The following is a 21,752-nucleotide window of genomic DNA, read 5'->3' as shown; positions in this document are numbered from 1 at the left end:
GCCCAAAAGTTGTGTCTGTCAATCTCAGGCTATGCAGGAGGTAACTCCTGTCCTGGCAGAACGGGCCCCAGGCTTTTCTAGGAAGCTAACATGTGGCAACAACCTGGTTTGAGCTAGTGTTAAATTGGCTCATTGAACCAAATCTGGCTCAGCACCTCTCGTGCGTCAAAGTTATCATCATCTGAGGTGGTTCCAGGAGCCCGTATGAAGTGAGTGGTAGGCTCAAGCCAGTTGTTGACAGATGTTCAGGTCACAAAAGCCACCACAATTGTTAGCACTGTTGGGCATTTTATGTTGGCATTCCAGCCTCTGCCAAGGACTAAACGGGTGTGGACACTTACCAACTCACTCATAAACTTTGTCTACATTACATAAATTACCAACAGCAACTATGGGTGTCAGCCCTGAGCTAACGTACAAGCCTCCAGCTGTAATTCCGCTAGGTGAGGATGCTGTATCACAGCACATGCTTCACCAGCTTGGTGGATAGCGAGAGCAATTCAGTGTGGTCATTCCTGAACCATACAAGATCATGGGCTACTTCAATGGGAATTTTGGATTGCAGAGTTTAGCTCTTGGAAAATGGAGGCTGAATTACCGCTACACTGTGCCATTCATTTGACACCAACCATGCATGGTAAGGGAAAAATTAATACACACATTTTTGTGCTACAAAAGGTGCAGACATTTGAATCACATTCAATTTATTCTTCATGGTTATCTTCAAATGCATAGTATCCATCTCCTCCCCAAATACATCAAAAATAGGGTCAGCAAGAAATTAAGAAAAAATACAAAACATACCACGTCATGTGTCTCAGAAGGTCTAAGGCACCAGAGAAACCAGTAGGCAGTGTCTGCAAAGTTTACTTTTATTTTTCTAAAATACAAATTTCTTTCTTGTGTTAGTAACTTCAATAGGATAAGCCTAATGCATCCAGTAAAACGGATGCACTAGCTACATAATTCAAAATACTGAAGGTATTTTCTGGAAAGAAATTTATTCTGTTGTTCTACGCATCAGGTATAACATTGAATCAAATTTCATTCATTGTAATTTTTACATTAGAACCTTTAAAGACTGGGACTAAAACTGGAACTTGAAAAGTCTTTAAAGTGAACTCCTATTAACGTGTAGATATGGGTCCATAAAAAACATAACCAAGAATTTTATACACTTTATTAAAAGATCAAAAAATAAACAATAACAATATAGAAGTAACATACTAAAATGAGTAGCATTATGCACATTACTAAAGCACATACAAGCACTACAGCAATATAATGTGGCAAAAAGAAAAATAAATTCAAAGCATACACCTTGTTGATAGCAGTTGAGGGAATGAACTATATTATGTTCTGGAACTGAAATATCACAATAGCCTTTATCTGTTGGGATTTGCTGATATTTTAATTTGTTACAATTCCACAGGGCTAACACTATTTTTTTTTAAATCAAACTATTTCATTAAATTATATTGACATCTGTCTAACGATTCCCTTACTTAAGTTTTACCAGAAGTATCTAGGAAAAGAAGAACGTGCTTCCATATCTACTTTACACAGGACAATAATATTAATGTTCTATTTATTTAAGTTACAAACTGAAAATTTAGGAGAACATTCTCTTCCTGATTTCAGTGACTGCCTAAAATACAATTCTCTATTATTATTTTTTAACGGGTGATCTAGTGTCAAGTGATGTAACAATGGATGGGTTTTTTAATGATTTAAAATAATAATAATAAATCTAATTTGAAAAAAATCCCACAAGCCTATCTAAGAATGATCACGTCATCCCCTCATCTGCTAGGATACAAAAGCCATGGCAACAAAATCATTTGGCTTCCACCACTATCAAATAGCATTTGTGTACAGTAATAAAGAACTGGAACCTTGTAATTCTGTGTCAGGTAATTCTCTCTGTTGTGTGTTTGGATAAAAACTCAGTTTTATTTAGTAGTTGTGTTATTTTTGCATGTTTAAATATCTCATTCGAGAGGCATGTGCAGTTTTTATTTTGATGATAGAGAATATGACTGTAAAGGTCACTAGCAAAGATTTTAGCTGTGGTTTTGCGATTAAAGGTTCTTTTCTTACCCTAGTGAAAAAAAGTTTTATTGGCTGTGATTCATTTCACACAGTGAAAAGTATTTTTGTTTAATTATCCTACAAAGGAGAATGCGTTTAATTATAAAAATGACTTACAACAAAGGAGAGCTCTCACTGGCCTGCAGACATGCATTGTTACACAATAATGCACTGGTTCCAACTAATTACAGTAGCCAAACCTAGATTTTTATGGGGCTCATGAAAGAGCCAACAGCTCCAAAACATTTTTCCTCATTTATTTCACTTTGAAAGACGACAGGATGAATTTGACCTTTAGTTACACTCATGTTACCCTACCAAGGTCAATGGGATTGCCTGGGTCTAAGGCCCTGATTCACCAGGATACCAGAACAATGCACCTACTTCAAAAATTTGGCACACTTAAGTACCTTGCCCAACTGGGGCCTAACTGATGGCAGAAGCTGGCCCTGTGAACATCCAGCAGCCTTGAGGACTCTGCAGCAGTCCTACATTCCTTAGTTAGATATAAAACCCAGTTCTTCGAACTCCCAGTAAGGAATGAAGGATCAGGTGCTAAAATTGATGGCTGGTTTGGGGGGCGGGGGGAGGAGGAAATATCAGAAATACCAGACACTTCTACTATACAATGCTGATCTGGGACATTTAACCCAATGTGAAGGTCTAACCCAGCCTTTTCACAGACCTTCCAGAATTTTCTGTTCCATGATGCTATTGGTTTGAATTGACTTTTGGTGATTGTACAATGCAGATCTAATTAAAAATCAGGAAAAGAATCCCAGACTTTCCCCTGCCTTTGGGTCCCAGCCATCTACTATGGGGAAATGATATTTTAAACCATGAATCCTTCCCCCCCCCCATGAGTATTTTAACATTTTATTTTAGCAAACGATGCCATTGCAATAAGGCACGAGGGGCAAGCCGCCAGGCGTACAAATACACTGCTAGGTGCAGAGCAGTGTCCAGCTCTGATGGGAGTTCCTAATGGACGAGTCATTGTATGCTACGCTGAGAGCACCATTTCACAATCCTTGCCCAGTCTATGCTCCCCGGGAAGTCAATGGGAGGTCTGGAGCACAGGAGAGGCAGGAGTGGGCTCTATTAGAAATATCTGCTAGCCAATCAGATTTCGGTTCCTTACCAGTGAAAGTAAAAACACCTTCCAACCCAGCCTTCTGCCCATCCGCAGCCTTTTATGCTCGGCAGCGCTGCATGAACACTGGGGTTTTACGCGCTGAGTTCCCGACTAGCTGTGATGCTGTTCTGCAAGCAGTAGCTAAAGCAGATCGCAAGAGGTGAGGGGGCTCACCAGCTCAAGGGGCTGTCGACACTGGTTTCGATGGTCACATCACTGTCCCATTTGCTGGTGACAGGATTCAGCCAGAGGATGAGCAGGGGGAGAAGACGAGCTCATTTCCCCCAGCAGGCCTGGAGCAAGACAAGTGAAATGATGGGTGCACCTGCCATGCACAGGGCCCAGCACGTCCCTGGGATTCCCCTCCCCTGCTTCTAGACAGCCCTTCATTTACACTCTACCAGCATGGAGAAAGCGCACTAATGCCAAAGCAGAGTGCATGGCAGGCTTGGGTGGATTCCTCCCCAGAACGGCTGGATGCAGCTGACAAATCTGAGGCCATTTGAAGAGACTACAAGAGAGATCTGAGTGTTATTTATCCACCTTTCCTTGCAAAAGGGCAAGTAAGACGATGCAGGTAGGGCGTGTCCCATTCTCTCCCTATCCCTGGAGGGGAGTGAAGCCTGTCTGGGGATGGGGAATCTGCTCACTCAAGGAGCAGAGGGGAAGCTGAGTTCTCTGCTCCCTCCTCTACTTTAACCCATGCAACTGCGGTGATCTGTATTCGCATTCCAACCTCCCAGCCCACCAGGCCATAATGGAACATCCACCACCAAGAAATCCAGTCAGCGTGACAGAACACTGCCATGGATCAACGGCTCTCGCTCTAACAAAACGCCAAGGCAGTTTAACAGCAGCAGACAAGTATCCCTAGACAATTGTAAACAACCCAAGTTCCACCACTTGCTTAGAATCATAGAATCCCAGGGTTGGAAGAGATCTCAGGAGATCATCTAATCCAACCCCCTGCTCAAAGCAGGACCAATCCTCAACTTTATTGCTCCCTTAAAACTTGGTAAGTTCTTGAAATGTCTCTCCCAGCTTCCACATTCCGTGTGGATAAAATCCCTGATGAACGGCTATAGTTCAATTTCCCATTGACATTTGCAACACTTGTTGGAATGATACAAATCTATCATAGATAGAAACAGTATTGGCTAGAAAGAAGATTAGGGGCTAGCAGAAACGCATGTGACATTCAGGTCCTAACATGATTCCCAGTGAGCACAACTTCTTATAAAAACCATGATCTAGAATGTGTTTTAAAATGTAGGCTGCTATAAAAGCAATTAAAATCTTTGCTAATGATCTTACTAATTAATTAAGTACTGTTTCCCATTTTCGGTGCTGCAGGTTGAAGCTGACCTGTTATCAGTCTGCTGTATAGTAAGCTATGGCAAACTACAAAGCTTTTACAACAGCAAAGCAACATCATGCTTTCAGATAAGTTTTATAGCAAAAAACTCCTCCTTTTCAAAGCCTTAGTAATACCTATCTCTTTTACAAACTTTTCTTGTATTATTACAGACTTTTTATATTCAAAATAAGTTCCAAGGATTTCTTTCGTGGACTATGTACATAAGTGCAAAAAAGGTGTGTCTCACACATTCGTACACTAACTGAATCAGTTTAACTGCAGCATATTTGTATCTTCAACACTGTTACGGGGTCATTCCACAATATTTTTCTTATGTACAGGTTTTGCTAATATAAATTAGTATTAAAATATTCATACATTTAATTATTTAGCCCTGATTTTAACATAATCGTGTGAGTATTCAATTTCAGGAAAAATAATAATTGCAGTCAGACTACAGTACTTAAACTGGTTAATTTATGAATTCACACAATGATGATCAACATGAAATAAAGACCAGTTAATGTATTGTAAATGCTGGGTGTTACATTTTAAACCCTAAAATACTGTGGAATAACCCTAGCCACACAACAATTTCTACAAGCTATAAAACCTGACTCTAAATCCATGTGTTGTAAACTTCTTGACTGAAAATGTGACCTAAAGACACAAATTCAGCTTTCACATGGGACTTTGGGATTTTAAAAATATTCAATCATCTCTTTATCTGACAGTATCGAACTGTACCTTTAACAAGCTCATACTGTTACACATCACTTTTAATTTACATGTGAAAATTTCACAAATAATGTATACAAAGGTAGCCATGTTGTAGTTTTGTTGCCATAGCAACAACAACTTAATATAATTAGTTAACAATGAATCTATCATTGTAGGAGTTACATATAAAGTTAATTTTGTTCTTAAACTGTAAACTATACAAACTAGTTATGGACTATATTCTATACCTTATCATGCCTCAGTATTGGTTTAGAATATAACTAAATGGGTTGAATACATGTATTAAAAATCTTAAACTTTCTCTAATTCTCCTTCAAAATTAAATTCATTCGTTACTAAAGATATCAAAAAGCAATAATGAAAACTTTATAAACTAACAGTAAAGAAATGAAAATATGTGACATGAATTAATGTGTTGATGCCTAGTAACAATGTGTTGTAGCTATATTTACATTTTGATTAGGCTATCAACTAATTTTTTTTTAAAGTTATTACAGTCATTAACATACAGTATATATTCTAAGGCCTTCAACAGGCACATGGTAAAATCAGGTCAATATCACACTAAATCCATTCAACAGGAATGGGAAATTAGATTTTCCTCATAAATTTCACCTTTTTCAATTTTCATGTATGTGAAATGTACAAGGGATAAAAAATGAGGACTCCAGTTTCTCAATCATTCTGTGTACTAGCATGTTCTAGAGCCTATACTACTGCATTAGGAAGGAATATGTAAACTTGTGAACACATTTGATCAGATACATGCATCTCATTATCTGGCCAAATGTATCTACAACAGTCACATATTCATGTATGTCGTTGTGTTTATGGTTTGTGCAGCTAGAGTATAACAAAGTCATTTTCACTGGACTCTAACCTGTGTTTTGTAGCTGACTGTATGTTGAGAGAACACCTCGCAGGAACGGAGACTGTTCCAGAAGCCACCCAGGGAGGGCAAAGGTTTTGTTTTGCAGAGTGCAGCCAGCCTGCACCATCCATTTGAGACCACTCTGAGTGCAGTATGAGACGACACTCATGGCAGAGAGAAAAGCGCTTCAGAGTGCTCAGGAATGGAATGAAGCGGATGTGGCCAGAGAGGTAATGATTTCTCTAACATGGTGATGCAAAAATACAAAGACAAAAATCATCCACTAGAAATTTCAAAATAAAAAACATGGCTGATTGCAAAATCAGATTCCAATCACTAAAAACACTGAAGTTAACAAAAATAATTTTAATAGTTTTATGAATCTACTTTATTTTAAATCCCTCTTATTGTCTGCTTATGTTACAGTTAAGTAGCAGTATTTTTTTTATTGAAACTACTAACAACCTTTTTATGAAAATGATCATTCTCAGCTTTCATTTTCCCTCTGCATGACCCGTTTTATCCAAGTTTCAGCATTTCTTGCATATTGTTTGCATAAGGCTGAGAGAAATGGACAAAGAGAAATAACTTTGGATAAATAAAAAATATAGGTTCATGGAAAGTGGGAAGCTTATAAAAATGTCACTAAAATTATATTCATTTAAACAAACGTACATACATCTCTTGTCAAATAAAGGATGAAATCCATGCTTTTATGACATTTGTTTAGAGTCACGAACTAGCGCAGTGACTTTGTAATAGAATGCATCTATTTAGGAAATTTATAGTCTGGCGACTGGTTTTCTTTTTTGAACAAAGAAAATTAGAGCAAATCATTGCACAACTAGTTTAAATAGTGCTACCTCAAAACGGCACTTTTGCCGAGATTGTTTTGAATTTGGTGAAGTTTTAGTGCTTCAAGCTTTTCTTTCCTTACACTCACTTAAAAGTGAACTCTAAATCTGCCAGCAATATAAAAACTGTTGTGGCACCTAATCTATCTACCCTGAACATCCCTCACTGGACCTTTTTACTAAAAAATAATCCTTAATTTTTTTTTTCAGTGCTTTAAATGTGACATGAAAACAGCTGTATTCTAGGTTTACATTCTATGCACATCTATGCCAGATGTTTAAGTAGTTAAATAAAATAGGAGGTTACATCAAAGTGTTAAGATATACAAAAATCCATTTAGCACTGAAAACGTTCCAACCTCCTTTAACTCATAAAGCCATACAAGCTTGAACGCATCCTTTCTGGCTTACGAAGATCAGGTCTATTCTTTGTTGAGGCACTGGCACAGGTTGTGCAAAACCCATTTTGATACACAAATAATTGCAAACAGGAAGTACTCAAATCCACTTTTTCCATTAACAATGTTATGATTTTGGGAAACAGAAACTCGGTGGTTAAAAGAACAGGTATACCATAGCCAATATATACTAGAGATGCTAGTTTCAGGCAACACTGTATGTTTTGAATGCTGACAGCTGGTGAATGCGTAAGGACACAAGTAAAGGTTAATACGTGAGGCTGGCTAATAGATTACCATAGTCTGTTCCTTAGGGCCTGATCCAAAGCCCACTGAAGTCAACAGGAAGATTCCCTTTGGTTCAGGCACTATGTGAACTGACTATGGACTCTCCATGGGTTTTTATTTCTGAAGGAATCAAAGCTAGATCATAAAGTGACACTCCAGTTGTGTCTAGCAGGCACCCGTAACTTGGACCTGTTATTGGTAATGTTAGCAAACATCTGTAAGTGATCAGGTGAAAAGGCCAGGTGACGGGACAAGGACATTTACTACACAATGTGAGGAATCAAAAAGGAGATAAAAATGTGTGTGTCAGAAATCAGACTACAAGGCGACCACTCAGCCAGCGGGAATTCAGGGCGGCGCTTGTACCTGCGATTGTAAGGGCCTGATCCTCAGAGATGCCGAGGGCTTTCAACCCCACTGACCTCACTAGGCACTGAGCACTCAGTGCCCTTCCAGAAGGCGCTCCGCACATCAGAGGCCCAGGCCCTTAAACCACCACAGAACACGCGACCAAGACTGCCCACCTTTTCCTGGCACAAAATGGAGGGCATCGCGCCTTCCCTCGGGAGGGGCAGGCAGGCGAAGGCTCTGGCCTCTAATGTTAGAAGTTAAAAAGTCTTATCTCGAACGTGAGGTTGTTACAGCCCTAATATCACTGCCCCTCTGCTTTCCTCAGCAATTACCAGACTCCATTGTGTTTATAAGCAGCTCGACCTTTGGAAATACAGGGTTAGCCTCTCGGGAACTGGGTTCGTGCCTTTTACAGCGGAGGGGTAGGGATATTCTGGTGCTGCTTCAGCTGCAGGTCTCCTGCCAATACAGGAAAAACTAGCCACTGACAGATGGAAAAGCCAGGCAGGTTGTTTGGAGCACCTTCCCCTGCCCCCTTGCCACTGCAGGAAAGTTTATAGGGGACAGGTCCTCATCTCGATTCACAGTGCCAAACTACGTCACTTGGGAAGCTATTCCACGTGCTAACTGATCTCACTTGCCGGTGTTTCTTCCTGGTATTTTGTCCAAAGTCTCCTAATGCCCCTTGCAAGTCCTTGAACAATTACTTGCTGTTGACACCCTTCAGTTATTCGGAGACTTATAGGCCAAATAAGTCTCTGGCATAACTCCACTGATGTCAGTGGACTTATGCTGGGGACGAACATGGCAGTAGTATCCCTACTTTAGCCAAGACAAGATTTGTTTTCTGGACAATGTATTCAGCAGCTTGACAGAATGGCACTGTGTGAGTGCAGGGCCTGGGGGCTGGTCATCCTTCAGTTTACTCATCGCTGCTGAGCAAACAAAAGATGCCAAAAGGCATCCACTGATCCAAGGGTTAAATCTCTGACTCTGGCCTAGGCCTGATAAACTCAAGAGTCCTTGTCTTTGTTGCTTGTTCTTTGTTTATTTGTTTTAAAGAGCCAAAGCTCTTGGGAAATGTCTCTGACTTGAAAGTGAAGTAAATGACTGGGGCAGGCTGATGAATGGCAGGGAATGCCCCCACCAAATTTCCCAATGAATTCTGCTGCATACTTACTGGAGATAACTGGGTGGCACCATCTTCCCTAGGGAGGGGGGGGCGGTTATTTTCATAATTTTTAATCAAAATTCCCCATTCCAGGTCTATATTTCTGGGTTTCAAGGGGACTACAGCTATGTTTCCTTGGGGGGGGCAGGTGGAGGGCATGGGGGAAAATTCCTTTACCCCTCTGAATCTGTCTCATCACTTACTCATCTGTTTTGTGGGAGGGTTTTTTTAAATGGCACCATTTAAATAGCAAGAAAAACTGTGTGCCATTTGGAGCTAAGAACGGCACTGCAATGGACAGCAAAACTGGAGTAATTCCTTGTTTTCTGATGCTTTCTGAATAAATCTCCCCTTTCAACTGATATCTAACTTTTTACTGAGTATGTTTTTTGTTTATTACATAGCAAAGTTTCTCTCTTCAGGAAGTCAAAATCAAATCACTTTGTAAAACCCATGAACTGGGCTCACATGCCAGCTGTCCCTTCATAACATTTGTAAGACAAAATCTGAGACTCTACCTGAAGGCAAATTCTAGATCTTAAAAGGAGCCATTTAAAACAAGCAATGTAAGCCGATGAAAACAACCAAACTATAGAAAAGGACAGAACATTCTTGTGTCGTGTTTTTCAAGCACATAATTCCTGTTTCCCACTGTAACATTTTTAGTTAAAAAAAACAAAAAACCAAAAACCAAAATAAACCCCCAAAACAAAAATACCCCCAAACCCAGAAAACTACAGTATATGAAAACTTAAGACATAACAATAATGAAAAAAATGGTATTGAGTATACTTGATAATGATGTACACTTTAAAACAAATCCATAGACTATGATGTAAACAAAACAGTAAGATAACACTTTAAAAACAAGACAAACATTTATCCATCGATAGTATACAGTAAACCAACAGTCCACTGTGCAGATGCACTTATGATGGTAGTCATAAAATGATTAAGTGTGTTAAAGTAATGTGTTATAAAAGTCTATTATAATTGTCTACTTGTATATCTCATATAACAGAGCGCTGTTTGTTAATTGTTTCTATAGTGCTTTTTTTAATTTTTTTTTTAATTTTTTTTTTGACATTCCCATTGATCAGTTTTTGGTTAACATGTAGGCTGCAACAGGCTTACTGTAGAGGTGGTCGAGGAAGAAATGAGGGAGGAGGGAATATATACAGAAAGGCCATGTGCAGCTTCCCACCGAGAAGTCCTGGAACTCCATAATTTTACTCTTCAGAATTTCAACATAGTCTGCTGGAGTGGGGGAAAAAATAAACAGTGAGAAATAGGAAATAAAAAATCATGCTCATCTTGTTTTCACATTTTCTCACCCTTACTGCAGCACACAAGGACTTTCTGTCTGTATGCCGGAGAGATGCAATGTTTTACTCACTTAATTTTCTGATTTAGGGTGAAATTGCTAACACCACACTTGGTAGCCTCCTTAATCTGTACTTAGAGCTTTCCATCCTAAGAGCACATCGCAAAGGCTGACCCTAATCTCCAGAATACCCCCATGAAATGGGAAGGCGAGGGAGTATTAGTCTGATTTCAGAGACAAAGAGGTGGGAGCAGCGAGCATAACAGCCTGGCTTGCAGAAGTGCTGAGCACCTGTACTTCCCATCGGCTTTAATGGGAATGGGAGAGGCTTAGCACCTCTGGAAATCAGGCTACAAGTGACATTGAAGGAGTCAGGGTCAGAGACAAGAGCAGAACCCAGGAGTCCTGCACTCGGACCATACCTGATCTCCCTATGTGCTTCTGGAATTCCCATCCTTAAAGTCAGGGGCACACCAGCTAAGGTTACAGCTGGGTTAGCCAGCATTGACAATGTCTTTGCCTCTGGCTGGGGAAGCCTCTGAGGGTACGTCAGGTGTCTGGAGAACTGAGCTACCTTCAAATCCACTGCTGTGTTGTTTACCCTCCTTCCATGGCGATGTCACCCCATGCAGGGCCCAGCTCTGGAGAATCACTTTGCAGCTTGGAAAATGCTGATTTAGACCCCGACCCAGCAAAGCAATCAAGCATGTACCTTACTTCAAGCGCTTACATTTATACACGTGCTTAAGGGCTTTGCTGGCTCGGGGCCTGTCTGCCTACTCCCGGGGTGACATCCCAGAAACAGAAAGGAGAGTTCATGGGGCAGTCCTTTATTCTGGGGACACAACCCTTGTTCACCAACCTCCAGGGGCAGGCTGCAAAGCCCATTTGCCTTCCCCAGCTGCGGGGGGACTGCAAGGACAAGCACATAAAGGCTTTGCTGAATAGGGATGGAATAAGCATGTGCATAAGGGATTTCCAGGAGCGAGGCCTGTATCTGGCGTGCAAGTGTGCTTAGGTGTCTCACTCTTTGCCCACAAAGGCTTTCGACATGAGAAACTTCATAGAGTTTCAGACGCTGCTTTTGAAATCAGGAACCTAAACATTTCAAGCAGGAGACTTCCCATGTCCTGGGAATGTCACAGACTCGGTCACTGTTTGAACAGCAAGTACCTGGGCCCCTATCATGAAAAAACATGAATCAATCGGTTTTCCCTCACCTCTTAGGAAATGCTTCTCAATTACTGATGGCATAAGTCTAAGAACTCCAAAAAAATGAATCAAAAGGGAAGAAAAGTCCTCTGAAATAAAGGCTCAAAAGTATTGCAAAGAGATCAAGAATGAGGTCAGGTTTTCTCTTTCAAGCCAATAAACTGCTATTGTGCGGAACACACTACTTCGCATGTGTTAGAGAAATGATTTAACACGTAAGGTGTCAAGTCAGTCTGGTGTTTCTGAAAAGCGATGCACAACATAAAGCAGAAAATTGCCACTAACAAGGCTATCTCGGCATTCAGGCAGATGCTGGCAGGGATTGCAGACATGATTAACACTCTCGCCACATACAGTATAGTTTACTTAACTTGGTAGAAATCAGGGGCAGAACCAGCCTGATCAGTTCATGTCAATTATTTCAGATTTAATTACACAAATGCCTTCCAAATCCATTTTCAGAGCTTAAATGCAAGTCGTTCCCTTTCATTTTTGTCCTGGGGAAAAGCCGGCCCACATATTTATGCAAATAAAATGGCTTCCATCATCACATTCAGTGAACACCCCTTTCTTTCCTTTAGTCTCTCAGTGGTAAAAACACAGTGAAATCCCTATTTAAATAATAGCCTACCCATGCAAATGACAAGACATTGAAAATAACACTGATCCCACTGTGAATTTATATCAGACAAATCCAACCACCACCACAAAGGCAACATTCTCTACTATTCTCACTCAGAGAGCAGCAGCAGACTATGAACGCACCAGGCTTTGCAAGGTTGTGGAAGACGAATATTGTTTGCAGCCTTTGAGCCAATTATCAGAGCGAATAAGAAACTCTGAAGGAAGAACACTAGGTGCCAGGTTCTCAGCTGATATTACTCCATATAACAATGAAACTGCTGAAGCTATGCCAATTAACACCAGCTATCTCAGGGGTGGGCAAACTGCGGCCCATGAGCCGCATCCGGCCCATCAGGGCTTTGGATCTGGCCCGCGGGATTGGCCCCCGTGGTGCCATGGGCCCCGCACTGCTCTCAGAAGCGGCAGGCTCCGCGTCCCTGGGCAGGGGGGAGGCAGAGGGTTCCGTGCGTTGCCCTTGCCTCCAGGCACCACCCTCAACAGCTCCCATTGGCCGGGAACAGGGAACCACGGCCAATGGGAGCTTCAGAGGAGGTATCTGGAGGTGCAGCAGGAGCAGCACACATGGAGCCCTCCGCCCCTCCCTCCCCCAGGGGCCGCAGCGCTTCTCAGAGTGGCGTGGGGCCGGGGAGAGGGCAGGCATGCAGGGAGCCTGCCCTGGCGCGTGCCACCACCACCCCGGAGCTGCTTTAGGTAAGTGGCGGCAGGCCGGAGCCTGAACCTCTCTTGCATCCTGCCCCCCAACTCCCTGTCCTAAGCCCCCTGCCTCTACCTTGCACCCCTCCTGAACCCCAACCCCCTGCCTGCACCCCCTACCCCTCCTGCCCCCCAATTCCCTGCCCTAAGCCCCCTGCTTGCACCTTGTACTCCTCCTACACCCCAACCCCCTCCCTGAGCCCCCTCATACATCCCACACCCCTCCTGCACCCCAACCCCCTCCCTGAGCCCCCTCGTAACCCCGCACCCCTGTGCACTCCAACCCCTGCCCTGAGTCTCTTCCTGCACACCGCACCCCCTCCTGCACCCCAGCCCCCAGCCCTGCGTACAATTTCCCCACCCAGATGTCACTCTCGGCCCAAAGAGTTTGCCCATCCCTGACCTATCTGGTCCTAATTACTCAAGTTGAGTAAATCTGCTACTAAGTGCAAAACACAGCTTACACTTTTTAGCTGACTCTCGCTATCAGAATATTATTTATCCTCAGCAGCACATGCTCCATAAGAATGAGTTACACTGTGGAATTTGCCAAGTACTTTGGAACTGTCCAGTATATGAAACGGTCACATTAGGAGGGGGTTGGTAGATTTTAAAGCAGACATTGTAGACTGTACAAAAATGTTGTTTATCATAAGCCCTGGACTGGTGTGGAATTTCTGTTGACTGCATGTTCTGCATGCAGTGAACTGAAGGAGTAGGGTTAAGTGGCACTTTTAGAGGATTCAATACCCTTATATAAAAAAACCCAACTGTAAATATTAACAGTTAAAAGAAACTTACTGTTCTATCGGTAACTTCTACATCTGTGAAACAAACATGCTGCTACTCAGTTCATCTACTGATAACTGGGATATCTACAGTAAAAAAGATGTCACATTAATACATTTTCTTGAGATCATTCTATCCATTCATTCTTCAGTGCTTGTTTAAGACTAATCAATACATATAACCACTATTCAAGCAGTATCTTATAGAACATGAATTGATCCCAGCATTTATCTATTTTACCAGGCATAAATAACTCCATAGTTATGTCATTATTAATGCCCAGTGGAGTACATGCTGATTGAACTTGGAAGTCCAACTCCATAGACTGCAAGACAGCAAAATGCCCTGTAAACTGCAGTTTGGAAGGTTTAGGTATCACTTTTAAAGAGCACACAGCCATGTACGAACGCTGCGTAGGAATTAGTGTTTTCTTCTTGTGGCTGTATAATTATCATTAGAACTAAAAGTAGCAAAAACCAGAGAAACAAAATAGTTATAGCTAGTGTAGATAGGCAAGCACTCGCAACAGGCCAATTCTGAGCTCAGCCCTATATTCAGGCGAAACTCCCATTAAGTCCACGAGGCTTTGTATCTGAGTGAAGCCTGCTGAAGACCTACAGGATTTGCCCTCTGTAATTATCACGGTATCATAGCAGTAGCAGTGCCTGTAGAATAAGGTGATACCTGCTTTTTCTTTGAGGTGGCTCTGAACTGGAGCATGGTGATGAACTAAATAAAACTGCAAACATTATAATCGAAAGAAACCTACTGTTCCAAACTCTACCCTGGCCTAATCAGGAGATGTTGTGGTTTACTGAATGTAAAGAAGCATTCCTAAGATTTTGCATATACAGTTCAGGACTGGTGCAGATGCAGCCATCTCGGTTTAATACCTTCAGAGCAACGTTTTGCAGATAATGACGGCTAGGCAAACATGCATGAAATCCTTTAGATAAATGGCACTGGCAAACCACTACATACTATCCGTACAACACAAATACTGTAGGGGTGGGTGACTTGCTTCTGCTTTAATACACTTGAACCTTCACCCCAGGTTGTTATTTTAGAACCCAAACTTGGTTTTTTTCACTTCCACTCCGGAGCCAGCACAGGGTGGCCAGAATACTACAGGAGAGCCTGGTCAGTGTGGTATTTCTGGTAAGGACAGGAAGCAGGAGTGCTGTCAATCTTATGAGAAGGCCTCTTTTCTTTGTGAGTTTTACAGCCCAGTTTTGCACAACTCCCGAGGTCTGTAGAATGTGGAGATGCTTCAGAGAAGCTTCCAGGCTTATGGATACTTCTCCAACCGACATTTGAACTCTGGCCCTTCCAAGGCTCGTCGGTTCCTGGGATATCACCACAGTTACTTCAGAGCCACCCCGTCCAATGAGCCAATGCCCCCTCACTAATCCCAAAAGTATACATGCTGCCTTTCGAAGGGCCCGATCCTGTGCAGGGCAGAGCGCCTTGTGACGGTTCTGAATGCCCTCAGCCCCTCAAGGACACAAAGGGACTTAGAGGCGCTCAGTACCTCACAGACGGTGCTCAGCACCTCCTAGGATCGGGCCCTCAGAGTCATCTACTTCTGAATATGTGAAAGAAAGCTATTTAAAGGGCCAAACCTGATTGGCTGTAGCTGTTGCAGCGAAGGGGACGCTGGTGGCAGGTGTTGTTGCTGCAGACACAGTGGTGGGCGTAGCACCGTGCATCATGGGCACTTTCAGTAGGGAACCATGGAAGCGACATACGGGAGGGTGGAGCATTTATGTAACCATGGCAACATGTGGTGGATTTGGGGGCGTGGCAGGTATCACAGCAACAAGCCATGTGACATCGTCATGAAGGATACACCAGGGCGCAGCATGCAATCACAGTGCAAAGCAAGACAGCGTTGGAAAAAAAATAAAAAAGAGAAAAGGGGAAAAGCCAATTACAATTATAATTAAGGAAAAAACTAAAACATTCTCTACACTTAGTATATTTATAAGCAAAACAATGATGTATTAGACTCCAAGGACCAAATTTCCAAAGGAGGATGGGATGGGGTGTGCTAGCAAAACACTCATGTCACTGCGTGCATGTGGGTGGTTAGGCACGCAGTGAATACAAGTTCCTTTTGTGGGTGCATTTTGGCGAGTGCACCCGTCCCAGCCAGCTTTGAAAGTTTGCCCCCGATTATGAATTAAAAGTACATGGTGCACTTCATAGCAAATTTTCCAACAAGACCTTGTCGTCATGGCACATATTACAGCTACGATCCCACTGGGTAACATGGCTAGCAGCTGCAACATCCTTTTAAAGGTATTCCCTCCCCTCTCTACAACAGGGCCCTCCCCGAGTACAGAACAGAGCTGATGGCACTGTGAATGAGGGACTGGCCACCTGGCGCTGTACGTACATGTTCACCATGTTTTCTTTCTATATAGGTCTAAAGGACTGGCAAAATTCCCTCTTGGGGTGAGGAGGGAAAAAATAATTCCAAATATTTACAATACACCTCAACAGAAATAGCCCCCGAAATGAGAAATTGACAGTAATTCTATAGTCAACCATGACACACAGTAGAGATCTGTAATCTTTCTGTCAGACTCAGAAAGCTTTGCTTTTACATCACACAGCAGTTCAAGGAAGCACTGCCAACACATGCAGATCGCATTCCAATGGACAGCACTTTAGAGAGGAAGGGAGACGAATGCTTCCTGAGGAACTGGTGGGGACTTTACGAGCTACGACTGCTCTTGCAAACATGTGCGATGAACATGAAGATCTGCTCAACCCTGGCTTCTCATGCTAGAGCCCCATTAGCATCAGCGAGAGTTAGACAAGCACCTGATGGAGGAGAGACCCGTTCCAACTGGCCCTACATTGGCTTGGGGATTTTCAGGTGAGTTTAGTATACATTTAAATCAGCAAAGGGGATTCCCGTTAAGAGCTTGCCGGCAGGCACTGATAATGGTGTGCACCAGTCGGTCCTGATCCCAGCCTCTCTGTTGTGGATTGCTAGCTGCCAGCAGCTCTGCTTACACAGATACAGACTATGGCTGTGTATGTGATTTTCTGTTAGACCCTAATAGTGTCACAGGCTCCCTGCACAGCCCTGGGGGAGATGCTGGAAGGGCTTTAGATCAGTCCTCTGCCCTAGCTGCAGTTATATAAACAGTCTTGGGGTCTATTGGTGCGGGTTAGGGACTGGGGTGGGTGCTCCACCCAGTGACTGGGGGGATGGGGAACGAGGATGGCCTTTCACCTGGCAACGGGGAGACGGGGATCAGGGAGGGTCTGCACCCAGTGACTGGGGGGCGGGGTGGGTGGGACACAGGGAGGGTCCTGCACCTGGTCACTGGTGGTGGATGGGGCAGGGCCCGTACCCGGCATTGGGGTGGGGTAAAGGACCCCACACCCAGCGACTGGAAGTGTGCGTTAGGACATGGGGAGGGCACACTCCGAAGCTGGGCCTTTGATCACGCCCTGTAGCCTGCTGACTGGAAGAGCTGCGAACCAAGGAACACACACTCTTTTAGGGTAACGTCCCATATGTTTTCTTCCCCAGCTGTCTGACAGGGACCCCGTTAGCAGGCTCCCAACTTCATTCCCCAGAGCAAGGGTGAGTTACAGGGCCTGATACTGCTCTCAGGACAGCCTGAGTGGGCGGAAAGTGCATTGAAGTCAGTCATTTCTGAGAGAGAGGAGAATCGGGCCCAGCGCCCAGGAGATGGGTATTCCACCAGGCCTTTGTGCTTGGAAGCCGTCCAGCCGGGTGTGAGTCTGCGTTCTCCCTGCACCGCTCTCGCCTCAGCCTGGAACATTACATGAAGCAACAGAGCCCATCACATCCACGGGATCTGGTTCCCCAACCCTTCTGGAAGTTAGTCAATGCTAGAACCAGCACCTGGCTCCACAGTCTGGCAACCTGCAGGTGTAGAGAGCTCTGAAAGTCATGGCCATCACAGAGTGTTATGGCCAACTGGGTAGGAAAGCAATAGCTCTTAACTCATTTCTGCTAATAGGCTTTCAGATCCCTCCCGCCCCTGCCCGACCTGTTTTAGTATGGCTCCACCCCTCCCCAATGGTATGGTCTGAGAGCACTGGACTGTTTCTAGTCTAGCTCCATCCCAGAGTGAAGTTCAAATGTCCATCCTTAACCTACCTGCTACATCCAGCTACTGCAGATGGGAGGGTGAGTGAGGGATTCCTCTTACGGTTTGCACAACAACTTCTGATTCTTACTATGAACCGGGCACAATTCCACTGGGTATATGGGTCACCACATTCTGAACCTGAACAACTGAGTTCCAGCACTGACAGCAGCTCCTCCTTAGCATTTCCTTCTTGGGTGGGGTTCAGTCATGGGTTTGGGGGTCTGCACAGCACACAGGCCATTTCCTCAGCAGCATATTGAAGAGGCAGATCTCCACTGGTGCAAACCAGCACAGCTCTGCTGACTTACAGAGTCATGCAAATTTACGGCAGCTGAGGGGCCGGGCCTAAGTGCATCTCTATTAGAACAATATTATTTTTTCAAAAAATCAGTGATACGTAAGATTAAACATTCTCAGAGGCGTGACTCAAATCCAGCCTACAACGTGCTGGATGCCCGATAGTCAAACCACAAAAATCATCCCATGGCCATTCCCTTTCACTGCATGGCCAAATTCAGGCCACAAAGATACTTGTGCGTAAAGCAGATCCTTTTGTTAGTCACATGAATTACCGCGCTGCACAGAAATTAAAGGGATACAACCATCTGAGCCATCAAGACGACTGGATAGGTCAATCACACCACTCAGCCACCCACGTTCTCACGGACGCACAGTAATTCGCTGTCTCTTTCAGGTTAGGGAAAGTTGAGAAGTTTGTGTAGAGAAACCTACCAACGCTTGCAGTGGGTGTCATGCACAGTACTGACCCTGCACACCATGCAGTGAAGCGTGGAAAGATGAACAAAAGGGATATTTCATTAGTGACGCGTTAGTGTTAGAAATAACTTTAACTCAAAGCAGGTGTTCTCTTTGCAGCATTCAGTATTAAAGCACATGCAAAAACAGATTCTCATACTGATACACAGATATTTTAAACTCAGTTTTAAGATCACAGCAAACCAAAATCATTCTTGGATTCTTGGGCAGACAATGTATTTCCCCTCCCCCTCTCAGAATTAGGTGATGAGCTGCACCATGAGAGTTGGGGACAGTCTGGATTATTTACTATCAAGCATGTCAGTTTCTTTGGGGGGAGGGGAGAATGGATATTTTAGCACAATTAACACATCACTTTGCAAATATACAAACTGATCATATTAGAGGCAATAGCGTTTCACCTGCAAGAACTGCACCTTCTGAAGTCTTTGTCTGTTGTAAGATGGGCAAGCCAGCAGGACAGTCAAAGTGGTTACTCTGCAAGCAGGTGCTGTTGGTTTAAAGTCTCTATTAAGCTGAAAGAGGCAGTTTGTCTGGTCTTGACACAGCTCTAACAGCGGTGCTATGTCAGACCTATGCTGTGGCTTCCCTCGTGCAGCCCCCTAAACGATCAACTGTGCACCTGATCACTGTGTAACTGACACAGGAAAAACTAATCAAAGCAAACATTTCGCCAGGCCTCATGCTGGCACAGTCTGCCTGGCTGTCATCCTCCAACCCAGAGATTGGTTGTGTCTGAATGGAGCTAACTGCATAAAAGCAGAGGCCAAATCGCTGGGTTGCAGTGATGATATATGTTCATGTGATGTGGTGAGAGGCTGCAGCCCTATGGAAAAACAACATATAGTGCAACAGTGTGGGGTGGGAATATTTTGATGGCTAAGGTGGACTCTTCAGTTTTCTGGAGCATCAAAGAAATCTGCATTTAATGGATTTGCTTTAAAAAACCAAACACACTTGTTGTCTGGTTGATGATTTGGTCTGGTCAGACCAATGCTAAAGTCCCCAGATACTGGCAGGTGCCAGGAAATAGCCCTACTGTGCATCCGGTGCATGTGTGACTCCATTGTCATTAATGGGAGTTGAGCCTGCATGGGTGAAAGGCATGATATGGCCATAAGAGTTTGCAGCAAAAGCTGTTGTTATTGTCCTAATGCCACTAATACGCCTCGCTATGTAGATTGTGGTCACCGTGTCTCAGGAAGCTGAGACATGGAGCCGGGCTGAGTGATGTGGTCTGTTAAGAAATTCTCAGTGCTGTCTGATAAGAGGCACTTCAGGGACCAGACAAACCATATACCCTAGCGGAAGGGATATATCCTTTGGCTTCTAAAGGAGCTGCTGTGAGGTCAGCCCGACACTGCAAATGGTACTTTGCAGAGTACGATTAGTGCTGCTTTCCACTTGGTCTCTGTCTGTCAACATGAACAGCTACTAAACTGGAAGAACAAGTCTTATCCATTCCTGAAATTTGATTATTTTTATTTAACGTGTGAATATTCCATCTTCTCTTTGTCAAAAGTTGTCAGCCTCCTTCCTTTATTAGCCAAAATCGAGAACATGCATGGAAAAGGGTTTAGGCTTCGGGAATCCAGATTTGATCGTCTAGCTTGACAGCAGAAACTTCCTGTGGAAGGCAGACCTGATCTCCTATTGCTCTCCCAAACCGGGCTGTCTGGCTCTAAGGAGTTTTATCACCAACTTCATCTGGGACGGGCACAGGCCCACCATGGATTAATTTCAAAGGTGCTGTCAGAGGGGTGCTTTTGTGTATTTCTGTAAATATCATTGGGCAGGTGAATGAGGCATTCAGTGTTAAAAAAAAAAAAAAACTAGCTGCAACTTCTATGATGCTTTGGCAAGGAAAATAATATTAAAATCAAGAATGTTCCCAAATCAGCCGTGAATAATAACTTAACTGGCTAGTTGGAAGTCTTATACCCCCCTACCCCAGTCAATATCTTTATTTATATACGAATAACTGAACTGCGTCTTTCTGTTTTATCTGGAGACTTGAAAGGCAGAATAAAAGCTTGAGAGTTAAACTGCTTTTAAAAAGCTTAGGCCAAAAAATTGGCAAGAGGGAAACATATGCCTTCAAGAAAGGATGTATGTAATTTACATGTATTAAAATAATCCATTTCCTCTTTAAACATTGGGGCAGCTAGAAGTTTAGAGTCACTGAGCTGTAATCACAAACATTGGGTGGATTAGATAAATACCTGCAGTTTTAAAAGGGACGTGATATTTTTCTAGAGAGGGATACAAAATATGTTAAAGTGACCTGATAGTGCTACCCAAGAGTCCAGGAAGCATTCTGGGATTCACCAACTGAACAATAAAGAAGAGCAACAAGAAGTATGAATAAGAGAAACGTGGCCATTCTTCCTCGTTTGATTACAAAAAGAACGACCAAGAAGGTACCTTTAAAAGTATGAAGCTCTGAATTGTAGGAGGTGAAAGAAAAAGTCAAACAACAGTCCGTGGCTTTTGTAAAAGAAACACCACACACTTCTGTTTTGTATACATTCTGTAATCCACTCGTTAAGTCAAGCTTTAGGAGAACATTTCTTGTATCAGAAAAAACAATGGAAAAAGTGACAAGAGAACTTACCTGTAGGGATAAATGTAGGCTGTTGCAACTGCATGTTAGCTAGAGCCTGTTGGTAGTGGAAAACGCTTGGGTTAAAGACTGTGGTGGCACCATTGTTTTTTTCAAGTGCTGGCCTCTTTGGTAAAGGTTGAAGTGCACCAGGCGGCAGGGCCTGTGGATGAGGGATTTGTTAAAGACAAGTAGCAAAAAAAAGGGAAAACAAAATTAGACGAAGCATGCAATAAATATTACGGGAGCCTGGCCTGCAAATCTCCTGCAACTGTATCAACATAGCAAGACAACAAATAGAAAAGCAGCTAGTC

The 21,752-nt window shown here is 43.3% G+C and overlaps 1 protein-coding gene across 6 annotated transcripts in view; it reads right to left on the bottom strand.

The window, feature by feature from the left end:
- Positions 1-858: 858 nt before the first annotated feature.
- MBNL3 (muscleblind like splicing regulator 3) overlaps positions 859-21,752 on the bottom strand; it is a 122,892-nt gene continuing 101,998 nt past the window's right edge. For 2 of the 6 annotated variants that reach the window (XM_030575972.1, XM_030575973.1), the window contains exons 6-10: positions 21,451-21,601; positions 18,792-18,827; positions 15,543-15,637; positions 13,933-14,006; positions 982-10,514 (exon numbers count right to left, since the gene is read on the bottom strand). In XM_030575972.1, the coding sequence (XP_030431832.1) occupies positions 13,950-14,006; positions 15,543-15,637; positions 18,792-18,827; positions 21,451-21,601 (339 nt within the window). In that variant the 3' untranslated portion in view covers positions 982-10,514; positions 13,933-13,949. Of the gene's footprint in view, positions 10,515-13,932; positions 14,007-15,542; positions 15,638-18,791; positions 18,828-21,450; positions 21,602-21,752 lie in introns of all 6 variants that reach the window. The other 4 variants (XM_030575974.1, XM_030575975.1, XR_004002050.1 and 1 more) reach the window with 4 other exon arrangements.

The sequence above is a fragment of the Gopherus evgoodei genome, chromosome 9 (genome assembly GCF_007399415.2).
Source record: "Gopherus evgoodei ecotype Sinaloan lineage chromosome 9, rGopEvg1_v1.p, whole genome shotgun sequence".
In the NCBI taxonomy this organism is placed as follows: domain Eukaryota; kingdom Metazoa; phylum Chordata; order Testudines; family Testudinidae; genus Gopherus; species Gopherus evgoodei.
This window is presented reverse-complemented; position numbering and strand designations above follow the sequence as displayed.